The sequence below is a fragment of the Corylus avellana genome, chromosome 2 (assembly GCF_965113065.1).
Source record: "Corylus avellana chromosome 2, dhCorAvel1.hap1.2, whole genome shotgun sequence".
Classification (NCBI taxonomy): domain Eukaryota; kingdom Viridiplantae; phylum Streptophyta; class Magnoliopsida; order Fagales; family Betulaceae; genus Corylus; species Corylus avellana.
In genome coordinates, this window is record NC_142491.1 from 39,299,481 (window position 1) to 39,313,959 (window position 14,479).

A 14,479-nucleotide genomic window follows, 5' to 3' on the forward strand; every position below is an offset into this window, starting at 1 on the left:
ACCAAAATTGATAATATTTTTCTTTTGGTAAACAAATTTCAGCCAGGGTGGTGGCAGCGGCATTTGGCCTCGCAGTGGTAGCGGGTTCGGGTTGGGCAGTGGCAATGGAGATTTTCAGTGGTGGCAATGGCTTTTGATTTAGTTTTTTTTTATAACATTTGATATTTTTGTTTCAGATTGAGTTGTTTTTTTTTTTTTTTTTTTTTTTTGTGACAAGCCCACATAAGGGAAGGTGGAGAAAGGGGATTGAAACTAGTCCGCTTCATGAGGTGTGATTTACAATCGATTGAGCTACCCCTTGAGGCCTCTAGACTGATGTATTAACGTTTCATTGAAAGGCATAAAATACTTAATTTGTGTCAATTAGGGTCGTAATTGAGCCAAGCTTTAAAATTTTAATATTTTCTCGTTTATAAGAATGCTTATTCGAAGCAAGCTATGAAATATATGTTCAAACTCGGTTTGTTGGAAGCTTGGACGAGTTCGAGCTCAAGTTCGGCTATTCAATTTTTTTAATGTATAATCCAAGTGAAATTCAAATCCGAGTTTGTGAACAACTTTTATACATTTATGTATAGTATAAATATATAACATGTAACTAAATAAGACATATTATACAATATACTATATAACTAAAGTCTATAGGTAATAGTATATATATACATTTTTGTTTATAGACTATAGTTAACTGCTTAACTATGCTTACCTAGTTAGTTAGTTGCTTCGTAATATTAAGTTAGTGTATATTAACCAACTAGCTAATAACATAATATGTTAGTTAACATTAAGCAAGTATATGTGTATGTGTATGTATGTGTTATGCTCACGACCCTTAATTGAGTTGGGTTGAGCTTTAAACGAGATAGGCTTGCGAGTTTTAATTTAGAGAATGAAATGTGTCACTTAATAATCAAGTATATTTTTACAATCACAAACTCGTTTTTGTAATCACTGGTCGAGTTCTAATCAAGATTAAAAACGGATTGTCAATCATACGGTTTTATAGAACATCAATCCCAAATGGTTTTATAGAACGTAAACGGTAAAAATCCCAAACGGACCTTAATAAATGTACCGTACCAAAGTTACCGGCAAAATGTGCTTATGCTTGGCATCAGCCGAAAAGTAATTAACCCTCGAATGGAAAAAGTACCCTCGCAACCAGGCCTCTCCTCTCCGCAGTGTTGGCCTGAAAATTACCTTAGCCTGGAAATATTTTCCCAATCAACAAGTCCGTCTCTCTCCGCTGTATTATCGCTCACTCAGCTATTGTCCACCCACTAAGACCGACTCTGACTCTCGCTCGGTGGCTCGCACATGGACCCGCTCTCGGCCCTGCGCGACTACACCATCCGGGGCGAGCTGGACCGGATCGTGCGGGTGAACGATGAGTTCCGATTCGGCTTGGAGTACTCGTTCCCATGCTCGGCGGAGACGGCCTACCGGTCGAAGCAGGGCAGCCTCTACACCCTGGAGACCCTGGTCTTCTTCGTGAGGAACCACCAGTTGAAGCACATCGAGTACCTCCAGAAGGCCCGCCCGCAGGGAATCCCCGCCGTCACTTTGCCCGACCGCAAGCCTCTGCTCGAGTATCTCCAAGGGAAGGTCTCCTCCTCCGACGCCATCGAGTTCCTCGTTCCCCCCAACAACGTTAACACCAACTCCAGCGCCAAATTCCCCGATTTGCCCCTTTCTTCCTCCCTTGTAGCCTCCGATTCCCTGGCCCCAAATCTCAACGCGATCAACGACGCCCGTGCGGGAAAACCTCAGGATGTGGATCTGCCGTCGGTGATGACGATGATCAGAGCGATGGAGCGGCCTCTGAAGGACCGGGAGTCGCTGCTGGAGTGCAAGCAGAGGGACTTCTACAGCGTGCTGGTGGCTTCGACGAAGCGCGAGGAGGAGCGGCAGAGAATGGATTCGCAGCAGAGGAAGGACGGGCTGGTGGCGAAGAGCAGGCTGATGGGTTCGGAGGAGACGCGATACGGGGACGAGTCAGCCTACGACGCGACGCCGAAGCCGAAGATGCATCTGAAGGGGACCAAGATCGGGGAGGGGGTGCCAATAATCCTGGTGCCGAGCGCGTTCCAGACGCTATTAACGATCTACAATGTGAAGGAGTTCTTGGAGGACGGAGTGTTCATTCCCACGGACGTGAGGGTGAAGCAGATGAAGGGGGCCAAGCCGGATTGCGTGACGGTGCAGAAGAAGTTCAGCAGGGATAGGGTGGTGACGGCCTACGAGGTCAGGGACAAGCCCTCAGCTCTCAAGCCAGAGGACTGGGATCGGGTCGTGGCGGTTTTCGTGTTGGGGAAGGAGTGGCAGTTCAAGGACTGGCCATTCAAGGACCATGTCGAGATTTTCAATAAGAGTAAGTTTGTTGATTTTCTGGTAAACTGAGTTTAAGATGGATGGTAGAATTAAGATATATTTGTTTGGATTGAAGAATTTAGTCTTTTTGTCTTGAATTGTGTGCGCTTTCTGAACTATGTTAGGACCGATTGGGATAATGTATGTGTTGAATTGTATGCAGTTATAGGATTTTTTATGCGTTTCGAAGATGACAGTGTGGAGTCCGCGAAGAATGTGAAGCAGTGGAACGTAAAGATCATCTCGGTGAGTATTGTTTCACTTGAGCTGGTTTGTTCTTTTGATGTTGTTTATGTTAAAGCTTGGGATTGTCATATGGGATTGATTATCTCTGTAACTTTTTCTTTGATTTCTTTGCTTTTTTAGCATTCAATGTGACGTGCATTTCATATGTGCAGATCAGCAAGAATAAGCGACACCAAGACAGGACTGCAGCCCTGGAGGTGTGGGACAGACTAGAAGAATTTGTGCGGTCACGGTCACATTCTTGATGCTCGCCGGCTTTCTAGATAAGCTGTATGAATGTTTCTGATGTTTGTGATCTCTTAGACCCGCATACTCAATGTAACTTTAGATCTAGTTATGATGTTTGAATATATTAAGAACATCTTTATTGTTAATATTCTCAAGATATACTCTTGCGTTGCTTCATGAGAGGCTTATTCAAGCCTCATTTGCCAATACAATGAGTTGACCTCAAGCCTAGTTCATGCAAATTTACTTGATTAGCAAAGGCCAAAATTGCCCAGAGCTTGATTTGATTATGCTTTCAATATTTTGGAATTCATACATAATGGGAGATCTGAGACTAGGGATGATAAATGCACAAGCTTCTCAGAAACAACTTCTGTGCAGCTGGGTGGTAGGATGTTTCTATAGTCTTTTAACAAATCAAGTTGAAGCAATGCTGGGCTCAACTTTGATTTGTTCTTGAGTAGTTGGGCAACTTCATCTAGCTGTAGGGGTGTATATTTTCAGGACCTTTTTGACCAAGAGTATCAATTAGCAAGTCATAACTTATCAAAAAAAAGAAAAAAAAAGAGCAAGTCATAGTCAAGATTATGGTATTTTGACGTGTAGCTTAGATGGGAGGATAGGAATTCTTGAATAGACCGCCCTTGTAAGGTTTTGTCATATTATCTGTACAATCTTCTTTAGGTTTGCTCAAAAGCTAATTGCTCAGAAGCTAAGCATATCTGAATCTTTGGGATATGGTTATTACTGTTGCCTGCTTTGTTCTTCTCCTTCTCTGTTATGGTTTAAAGTAAAGATAAATCAATCTAAATGATCCACAACTTCAGTAACTGGGTTTCAATTTCTGAACTACAAAAATAAATTATATATTTGAGCAGTCTGGAGTAGAACTCGGATCCTTACACTAATCAATTGATTGACTACAAAGACTGCTTCCAATCTTTGATCCTTGATTAGAAAAGCATAACTGCAGCGTTCTCACAGTAGGCAAAGGGATAGACATATTTGATAGAAATTGGGGTAGGCAGATCTGGGCTGATTAATCAGAGAGGGGTCTTTTGGCCCTTTGCATTTGCCTCTTTGTACTTGCAAACTCCCACACAAAGCCTCTTCTTGCCTGAATGTTTATATGCTGGACCTGCTAGACAGATTTTTTGTTTTACAAGCAAATATACTATGATATCGACTACAACGGACCTACTCATTTCACTTCATAATGGATTATTAAAATTGTTCGACTGACTTGGGAACAACGCGGGTGAGTGACCCTCAATCAATCTTTCTTGAACAGTGGAATGCTTATCATTGATTATAGACAAAGCTTTTAGACTTGCTTCGTATTTGGACCAAAAAATATCTTAGATGAATGAACATGTGTGCATACTTTCTGGAACCTTGGTTAAGGCAACATAGTTGCCCATGGAAGTTCTCCACCAATGATTGATTAGTTGACACAATTGAGAAATACTTTTTTTTCTTCCCATTTTCAGTGAATAAGCTTGTTTTATTTCCTATTAGTTGTTTGCAATTTTAACTAATTTAGGGGGCAGGTTCCTTGGCCATTGCTGGTCTCATTCTTGCATCTTTTTCCGGCATTTGTATATTACTTGGGTTTAAAGAAAGCATCTTCTTGTTCATACGTTTACTTATCATATATTTTACCGTTTGTGCATATGTGATAGTGTTTAGATAATGAAACATGTGTAGTGACGATACAACTAATGTGATATTTGTAAACATCATTGAATGATGATTAGGCCATTTGCAGCGTTTATAAAGAGTCATTCATTATCGGCACTAATTTTCCTTTGTTAAACCTCAATGTCAGAAGTTTGTGCCAGCTGCTAATTGTGTTGATATTTTGATGGATCTAATAAGTTCAGATTACAGACTGTAGATTTTTGAATCTTTTGTATCAATGTGAGTTTATCTTGATGTGCATAGTGGCATGCAAAAAATATGAAAGATTGTTAAATGTTCTCAGTGAAGGAACTTAATAGGAAGTCCTGCCTTTCGATTTGGTCGGTTTTACTATCTTATTGCTGAATTGATTATTGTTTAATCTCAAAGTGATATTGCATGATTTCTAGATGTTGCCTTAATTTCTCAGTGGATAAATCATAATCCAGAAAGCCATCTTTATTGAGAAGGAAAGAGATCAAGATGTCTCCTCAGTAATACAAAACCATATTAACCCCTGACGGGGTCACAACCAATAAATATACATGAACCACACAATCTAATAATAAACATAGAATACAATGACAATCAATCAAAACTAGGTAGAAATGCAGTGCTGTGAAGGTCGAAGCTAGTATGCTGTGATGGTCGAAGCAAATGTTGCCGCACAAAGAAGGAAGAAGAGATGAGAAATTGACAACTTGATGGAACTTCCTGCTGATGTACCGTCTGTTGATGGCACGGTTTTAGATCCGCTTCCTACACATTTGAATACCAACATGAACAGTTTAAACCACTGAATGGAGTACATAAATAAATCATTTAACTTTGAGGTCTCGTTGATAAGCAAAAGAGAGACTTGTTCTTTGTAAGGTTTGATTTTGTTGAAACCAAAATCTGGTCTGTATTATGCAGCTTTGACTAATCGTGAGTTGAGCAAACGATGAAGCAGTTTGTACCTGAAGGAGTTGTATTTGAAGAGTCTGGTGTTCCTGCAGGAGAGTCGGCTGGTGATGAAGCAGCTGCCATCATATTCACGAGGTACAAGTTAGCACTAAGCAGAGATGTAAATGATTTTTGACTGAATGTCACCTTAGATTTTTTAGCTCATTTTTGCTACAATATTGGATCTTTGCGTATATCCTCAAGGCAAAAAATTAAGTGAGGACTTTGATATGCATTCTTACCATTACAGCGGCTGAGGGGTGGGGTCTGAACATTACAAGCACCAGGTAGGGCAAGAGCCTGAGTTTGGTTGACGTTGATCCCCAGCGATGAGCCGCCACCATTAAGAACCTCACACAAGCACTGTGGTTGTGAACGGACAACGCTGGCAAGCTGTGTGCAACATCCTGAAGACGGGGTTGAGGAGTTGCCGGTAATATAGTTTAAGCATGGTGACATGCTGATTATCACACTTGTACAACTCGACTGAGCTGCAACTCCTGCCCAGAGCATCGTCACTAGGACTAGGACCAGACTTGTCTCCATTTTTCCGTATGCCGCCATCTTATGCTCTCAAGTATGTGCTGGAAGTGCCTGTGAATTGGTAAGATGCTTAGTTTGGTGGATTGAGGGGAGGCATGTATGGCTTTTGTAGGGAAATCAAGGAAGAAAGAGACAAATGAAAAAAATGGGCTTTGTGGGTGAACAACTCCTCCTACTTCCTAACGGGTTCTCTAGGTACTTGGCAGCAGCTTAGAACTTTAGGTGTTTAAATCTGGCTGCCTGGAATTCTTCTGGAGCTGCTAAGCATACAAGGAAAATTTATTTTGGAAGGTCGGTTATGTGGGTGACCAACTTCTACTATATTTTAAGGTGTTCAACGCTGGAGAGTCTTAGAAACTTCCTTGTGAGAGGAAAGCATAACGTGTTTCTGACTCTAGACCTTTCATACAATTGACTTTTTAACTTTTAACGTTGAGAATCTGAACTGGGTTTTAGATAGAAAGCAGAAAATTCCTCTAGAAAAATTAAAGGGATACAGGACCTAACATAACATAGGAATGAGTGTGGGAGGAGGAGTTGATACTTACTCCTTTCACTACATTACATGCTACCCTGATAATGACATCCCAGCTTCCACCTTAGAAAATAGAAAATTCACTTTTTTAGCTGATATTTGTAGGTGTGATAACCCATCAATTCACATGTGTAAAAGGATGTTTGTTTATTGGCCTCATGAAATGAGGTCGGGGTACGTAACAGAGATGCTAATGGTGGCCACTTAGGCACGATGTTGAATTACAAATTACAAATTTTAATATACTTTAAAAACATCATCACATACATATGTTAGCTTTTATTAGCTTTCTTTTGTAATATATCTCAATATATATATTTTTTAAGTAAATTGGGAAAAAAAGGTTATATTGGATCAAAATATTGAGAAATGAATAGGTTTTTCAACAACAAATCCAAAATGAAAATTACAGTACAAGAAAAATAATCAAATAGTAAAAAAAATGTCAAAAAATGACTCGGTTCTCTCTAAAGGGCTATATAAAAGCGGTTGTTAAAACAAGGCTAAGGGGCACACTTGGGCTATGGACCCAATAGCAAGCAACTGAAAGGGAAATTAAGTGGATGCTTGTCTATTTTAATCCTCCTTATTAACAGTTGTAATTATCTCTTTTAAGTTTAGATTCTATTATTCATCCTTCTTATCGACAATAGGCCACATCTATATTTGATAATTATTCAAGTTGTTTTTATTATATTCAAATTCTTTTACAAATGGAAAAAACTCCTCAAGGATTCTTGGCTTATTTGTTATTTTTATTTAAAAAAAAAAAAAAAAAAAAAAAAAAAAAAACAATTAATAAGAAGAAACAAAAAGACCATATAGCTACTAAGGTATGCTTGGCTTAGTTGGTTGGGTTGCGAGATATTACCTATTAGGTTTATTTTAGTTTTGATGAATTCATGTGTCAAAATATGGTTTCTAGATTGTAACATTTTTGGTTTGAGTTAATGACCAAGTTCAACGTAAAAGTTGGTCTAAGATATGAAGAATTCAAGTTTATGAATGAAGTTCAGCACAATCCAGCCAAAATAAAATAATCATTTCTTTTGATTTTGACATCAAATGAAGACAAGTTTGGTGGCATTAGAAAGCTAATTCAAAATGATACAAATTTGCTTTTCATGAAAAAAAATCTCTAATTCCAATTTTATCGGGCTATCAACATAAGTCTAAAAATTTTGTTTTAAAGGCATCGTTGGTAAGAATTGCGAATGAACGACACAACGCATAAAGCTCCATACAAAAACCTATTAGCACCTCTCAACTATCAAAAGTCCTATCAATTTTGAGCTGTTTGAGAACTTTTACCATGATATTTGACCATATGAAGCCAGCACAAAAGAGCAGTTGTCATTTAATGAACATGTTTTATAGTTAGGTCTTAGCTGTTTTTGTCCAATTGAGTTTTTCTAGCTTGTTCTGCCTACGATTGTGATTAAAAGTTCAATGATACTTCAGATTTGCTTCTGAATCTGATATATCAAAAAATTGTTTCGCTCATTTCAATGGTGGGGCGTGAGACTACATTCCAGTCATTCCTACATAAACCCAAAAACATATCTTCTCCAAATCTCCTACTGTCTTAATTAAATTAAATAAAAAATAAATTAAAAAAAATTCCTTATTGGAAGGGCAGTTGAGTACTTTTAAATTTCAAGAAGGGCAATTTGGTATAAGTCGTTCAGTCATTAATTTGGATGAGTTACCAGTTGGATTGGATCTTGCTGTGTTGTGAGGGAATCTAAATCTCAACCGGTTTTGGTTCTTCCTCCAACTACGTAGACCACTCTGTGTTGTGAGGGAATCTAGTGTACGTTCAAGACGACGCCGTTGCCATTGACGATACAAGTCTGCGATCCCGAAAACAACCAAAATTTGACTTCTTTTGTTGTTTCCGGATGAAAAATTTAATACCTTCTGTTTTCTGGGTCAGTGCAGCGAATATCAGCGGAATTTTTTTTTTTTTTTTTTCCCTCTATTTCACAAAAAAATGTGGAAGGGCAAACTTGTAAATATGGGTACATATTTAGGTAAAAGCGTTAATTTGGATGATTTAATTAAGCGGTTTCCTGTAAGAAGCAGGGGAAAAAGGAGGCTTATTTATACACACAATTCCTACTTGTTCTCACAACTTCACAATTAGTTTTGTGTTGCCGTCGTGTCTGCTGTGGTCCGGCCAGCCCCTACAAGCCCATCGTCGTACGTTGAAGGTTGGTCTTCCTATCAATTTATTTTGTTCCCAATAATAGCATCTGTTTTCTGCTCCCAATTTGTCTGTTGTTTGATATTTATTTTTCTTTTTCAGACATAAAAACTTCTTCTTGATAGTTTTTTTGTGCTAATTAGATTAGGTACTAGGTACTAGGGATTTGGAGGAAGTTTTCAACCTTATGGAGCACAAAATCGACCGGATATCTGAATTGCCAGACCCTATTCTAGAGCACCTTCTATCCTTCATTCCCACGAAACAAACACTTCAACTTAGCATATTGTCCAAGAGATGGCAAAGGGTGTGGACTTTATTCCCTATTCCAGACTTTGACCAAGACCTCTTTGTTAATAATTTGCGCAAGGTTCCACCCAACGAGAAAGAACAAGAAATCCAGAGAAAGAAAGAAGAGTTCAGAAATTTCGTGGAGAGATCTTTACTTGCCCACTATAGGCAAAGGCTAAATATAAACAAGTTTATGCTTCACATGATGTTGGATGAATCAGATTATGCTGTTGTGAACCGTTGGATTGACTATGCAATTGAATGCAATGTAAAAGAGTTGAATCTTGACATATTCATCCGGATCCATCTAAAGAGGTATGAGTTGCCTGAGAGGGTTCTTGTAGCAAATTCAATAACTGAGTTGAAATTGCGCTCGTGCAAGTTGAAGTCATTTTCCGGTGATATTAACTTATCATCTTTGAAAAAGTTGGATTTGTCTGTTGAAGTGGAGGAGAGCCAGCTTGTCCAAACTCTAATTGATAGTTGTCGTGATATAGAAGAGATGACATTTGAATGTGTTAATGGGTTGAAAAGTATACGAGTGTCAGGTCTTCCTAAACTTAAGGCCATTGCGCTACTACAAAATTCTAACTATGAGAGTGTTGAGATCGAAGCATCAAATCTTGAATCTTTAGTTTTCAACCTGGACAGCCTACCATGCCAAATAAACCTAGGCCCATGCGAAAATTTGAAGAAGTTAGTATTATATTCATGCCACATTACTGACAAATGGTTGCATGATGTTCTTTCTAAACATCAACTCCTCGAGTGTTTGGACCTAGCAAATTGCTTTATGTTGAAAAGGATTAAGATTTCAAGTCACCGTATGAAGAATTTGACCTTTATTAATTGTCGCAAGCTAGTTGAAGTTGACATTGTTTCTCCTAACTTGCATAGACTCAAGTATGAGGGTAAGGTTATATCATTTTCTTTGAATTCTTCAAGTCTATCGGAAGTTATTCTCTTCTTTAAGGGAGATACTCCGGATGCTGAAATGATTGAATTCCTTTCAAAGTTAAGTCAACCGAAATTATTAACTTGGACTCTTGGTGAAGACGAGGTATTCTAGTGTATTTTATTATGTTCTTTTTAGTTGTTTCCTATTATATGTTACTTTGTACATCAATTATAGCATATATTATAAAAATCTAACACTTGTTTTTGTTTACTTTGTGAAGACTCTGAAAATTGCAAAAAGATTGAGAACAACCATACCATGCCCGTTATATAATGTTAAGGAATTGAAGCTAATCGTATATTCTATACCTACAAGAGAAATCCACGAAGTTGTGGATGTCTTGTTGTGGATTTGTCCTCTTCTAGAAATTCTCTTTATAGAACGGCGGTACCAAGGGACACTTGACAATATATCTTTCAAGGTATTGCATATGTTCATATATGATGCCTTCTTTCAACATTATTTTCAATTTCTTTCGGACAATTGACATTTCTATGCTAAGTTTTTAACACCAGTCTTTTTTTTTTTTTTTTGTCCTTTTGGGCCTAAAGTGGATTGATGCCTTATTTCTAACCTTTTTTATAATGTTCCTAATTATGTGCTTATATTTCAGTTCTCATACGGAAATCCTATTTATAAAGTGAAAAATCGTAGTTGTTGCAAACGTCTTCCGGTTCTCTGTTGGCGGCATTGCCTAAAGACTGTCAAGATTGCAAATTCTAAAGGATCAGCGGAAGAAGAGACTCTAAAGAAGTATTTTTTCAAGAATGCAAAAATATTAGAGAGCTTCCATTATTTATAAGAATTTGCATTGCCTAAAGTTTGATGAATCTAGAGAATATGCATATGAAGAGATTTTTAAAAGAATATCTTTTAGAGAATAATACATAGTTCTTTGTATTTGTCTCACGGTATTATGAGTTTCGAATTGTTTAATAAAATCGTTTGACTCGATTTTACTGATATATGTTTATTTTTACTATAAATAAATGTCTTGTAAGATTTATCAAGGCATTCACTAACTTGTCTTATATAATAAATTTGTCATGCTTATTTTTCAATGTTAGTAACTAGCAATACTCTATATTCTAAAAAAATAGTCGTTCTTAGGGCAATTAAGGAATTGATAAATTTTATACCAAAAAGCATTAACGCATGTTGCACATTTTCGCTGATCAAATTGTTACTCTCATTAGCCCCACAGAAACGAAACAATTAAGAAAAAGAATGATTCTAAGTGTTCTGGCAACTGACTCCGCTGCTTTCTGCATAAACTTGGTTACTAGCATCCATAAAACATGTCTACTGGAATACATTTTTCTTGTGCACTGGAGGCTTCAACCAACTAGACTGAAATTAGGAAGTGGGATTACATGGGCACCTGCCACGGGGGCTGTCACATATATCCACATGTCATTGAATTTGCCTGAAATAATTGCAGGCCCTAATGATCTTGCAGGATTCATGCATTGATGCTCCTGAAACAGGCCTACAGTGCACACCCACAAAAATTTATACATGAAAATTAACTAGCTAGTAAATTCTTAGCAATTACTGACATGTAAATAGTTTTTTACCTACCCTGTGATTAACACAGCTAGTGAAATGGCTATGCCAACAACGAAGCCAGACAAATGGCCTACCTACAAAATATTTCAAATATATCATGTGGATATCGTGACTGATCTCCATCAAAACTAGATTAGGTGATCAAAAATCCTTACAGTTTGATGTTAGTACGTCACTGAAGCAGCTAGAAACATGATGATAAATGTCGTGATAAGAAGGTGGAGCTGCAGCCTCGGAGTGGCCGGGTGGTCATAATTTTCGATTTGACGTTGTACACTAACTGTCCAATACATGTTGCCAATACCGAACCCAACATTTGTGCCGATATGTAAAGCGGAACCTGTTATACACGTAAATTTATCATATCCGTTTGAGCTTTTGAGTTAAGTGGTGATTCAGAGCATAAACACCCTGGAAAGATGGTCAACCCAAACTCCCAAGAGCAAGAGATTCAAAGGCTTCACTCTGCATGCAAAGAATGGGGCATGTTTAAGGTAATATGAGAGAGATTATTAAAAGCTTGTTTGTTTATTTATGGTTTTTATAGTTCATAAGTGTTAGATCGGGCATTTGACCATCTCATCTAAAAAACAATTGGTGTCCAATGAGGGAAGCCAAATCCTTTTATGACATTCGAAATCGCACATCGCAATGCATGTTTTAAAAGCCGTCAAAGTGAGCAGAGTGGCATTGTTGCACCTTAACAATCCCTCCCTCAATATGATACTCCCACGACTCGAATTCATGACCCTGGCTTTGATACAATTTGTTGGATCGGGCCTTTGACCATCTCATCTAAAAACTAATTGGTGTCTAGTGAGGAAAGCCAAATCTTTTTATGACATTTGAAATCACACATCGTAAGACATGTTTTAAGAGCCATCCAAGTGAGCAGAGTGACATTGTTGCACCTCAACAATAAGCTAATGACTTCAAGCTTTTTCTATCCATCAAACTTCCGTTTTTCTTAACCTTTTCATGGTCAAATTCACTTGTACATATCTTTAGCTCTTAAATTTATAACCAAGTTGAGAGAACATCAAGCACTAAATCAAAAGATCTCTTCATTTTAAGTTCTCCATACAGAGGTACAGCCCCTTCTTATTATAAGTATTAATCTAGGTTTCTTTGGTAAAACTTTTTAAATAATGTTTTTTTTTTTTTTGCTTTTAATTGTGATGTAACATAATCGTGAGAGTAATTTTGAATGTTTTGTGTTTGAACACATTTCACAAAACTGATGTGACAGTGTTCATAAGTTCTTAATTTTTTATTTTTTTTACTTTTTTTTTAACAAAAACTAATTCAAGAGCTAATAAATAGTACCGTCACATCAGTTCAAATGAAAATAAGATAAGATGGGTGTGTACTGTGTAGTATATAGCATTGTGCTTTTAAACCTCCAAAGTTTAACTTCGATTCAGTACATACACTTGTATGAATCTAAACTCAATTGATTAATAAGTTTTAAAATAACATAATTTCCCTTGAAATTAAAGGCATCTTCACGGAACAGCTTTTGCACACACATATATTAATCTAAAAAAATAATCGTTCTTAGTGCAATTAAGTTGACAAATGCAATAATCGTTCTTCATGGTAACAGAGATGCTAATGGTGGCTACATAGGCACGATGTTGAATTACAAATTTAAAATTTTAAAATACTTTAAAAACATTATCACATGGAGATATTAGCTTTATTTATTTATTTTTTAAATCTTTTTTAAAAAGAAGCAAATTGGGAAAAAGGTTATATTGGATCAAAATACTAAGAAATGAGTGAGTTTTCCAATAACAAGCCCATAATGTAAAATATAATATAGGAAAAATAACTAAATAGTAAAAAATTTCTCAAAAAAATACTCGGTTCTTTCTAAAGGGTTGTATACTTGTATAAAAGCGGTTGCTAAAGCAAGGCCAAGGGGCAATGTTGGGCTAGAGATCCAATAACAAGCAACCAATTAAGTGGATGCGTGTTTATCTTAATCCACCTTAATATCAATAGTTGTAACTATCTCTTTTAAGTTTAGATTCTATTATTTATCCTCCTTATCGACAAATAGGCCACATTTATATTCGATAATTATTCAAGTTGTTTTTATTATATTCAAATTCTTTTACAAATGGAAAAACTCCTTTCAAGTATTCTTGGTTTAATTGTTATTTTAAAAAAAATCAATAAGAAGAAACAAAAGGATCATATAGCTACTAAGGTATACTTGGCTTAGTTGGTTGGGTTGCGTGATATTACCTATTAGGTTTATTTTAGTTTTGGCGAATTCATGTGTCAAAATACGGTTTTTAGGTTGTAACGTTTTTGGTTTGAGTTAATGACCAAGTTCAACGTAAAAGTTAGTCCAAGATATGAAGAATTCAAGTTTATGAATGCAGTTCAGCATAAACCAGTCAAAGTAAAATAATCATTTCTTTTGATTTTGACATCAAATGAAGACAAGTTTGGTGGTCTTAGAATTTTAGAAAGCTGATTCAAAATGGTACAAATTTGCATTTCATGAAAAAATCTCCAATTCCAATTTTATTGGGCTATCAACATAAGTCTAAAATTTTTGTACTAAAGGCATATTTGGTAAGTTCATTCACAATTACTTTGAACGACATAATACATAAAACTCCATACAAAAACCTATTAACACCTCTCAACGGTCAAAAGTCCCATCAATTTTGAGTTGTTTGAGAATTTTCACCATGATATTTGACCATATGGAGCCACCACAAAAAAGCACCACCGCTATGTCCGACCAATAGACTATTACTATTTTGCCTTGTCATTTAATGAACATGTTTTATAGTTAGCTGTTTTTGTCTGATTGAGTTTTTCTAGCTTGTTCTGCCTATGATTGTGATTAAAAGTTGAGCGATACTTCAGATTTGCTTCTGAATCTGAT

General features: G+C 36.8%; 3 protein-coding genes across 3 annotated transcripts; 2 read left to right on the forward strand and 1 right to left on the reverse strand.

Moving 5' to 3' along the window:
* The first annotated feature begins 1,116 nt into the window (after window positions 1-1,116).
* PHP (PLANT HOMOLOGOUS TO PARAFIBROMIN) lies at window positions 1,117-3,070 on the forward strand. The gene is made up of 3 exons (XM_059605202.2): window positions 1,117-2,371; window positions 2,534-2,616; window positions 2,769-3,070. The coding sequence occupies exons 1-3, from the start codon at window positions 1,318-1,320 to the stop codon at window positions 2,859-2,861; spliced, it is 1,230 nt and encodes a 409-aa protein (XP_059461185.1). The 5' UTR covers window positions 1,117-1,317; the 3' UTR covers window positions 2,862-3,070.
* Window positions 3,071-4,864: 1,794 nt separating this feature from the next.
* On the reverse strand, window positions 4,865-6,625 carry LOC132190272 (Bifunctional inhibitor/lipid-transfer protein/seed storage 2S albumin superfamily protein). The gene is made up of 3 exons (XM_059605213.2): window positions 5,712-6,625; window positions 5,484-5,546; window positions 4,865-5,283 (listed from the first exon to the last, which is right to left on the reverse strand). Exons 1-3 carry the CDS (start codon window positions 6,031-6,033, stop codon window positions 5,156-5,158), a joined length of 513 nt encoding a protein of 170 aa, XP_059461196.1. The 5' UTR covers window positions 6,034-6,625; the 3' UTR covers window positions 4,865-5,155.
* Window positions 6,626-8,640: 2,015 nt separating this feature from the next.
* Window positions 8,641-10,949, forward strand: LOC132167074 (F-box/FBD/LRR-repeat protein At4g26340). Its single transcript, XM_059577968.2, has 4 exons — window positions 8,641-8,760; window positions 8,897-10,104; window positions 10,223-10,423; window positions 10,616-10,949. Exons 2-4 carry the CDS (start codon window positions 8,941-8,943, stop codon window positions 10,802-10,804), a joined length of 1,554 nt encoding a protein of 517 aa, XP_059433951.2. The 5' UTR covers window positions 8,641-8,760; window positions 8,897-8,940; the 3' UTR covers window positions 10,805-10,949.
* Window positions 10,950-14,479: the final 3,530 nt, after the last annotated feature.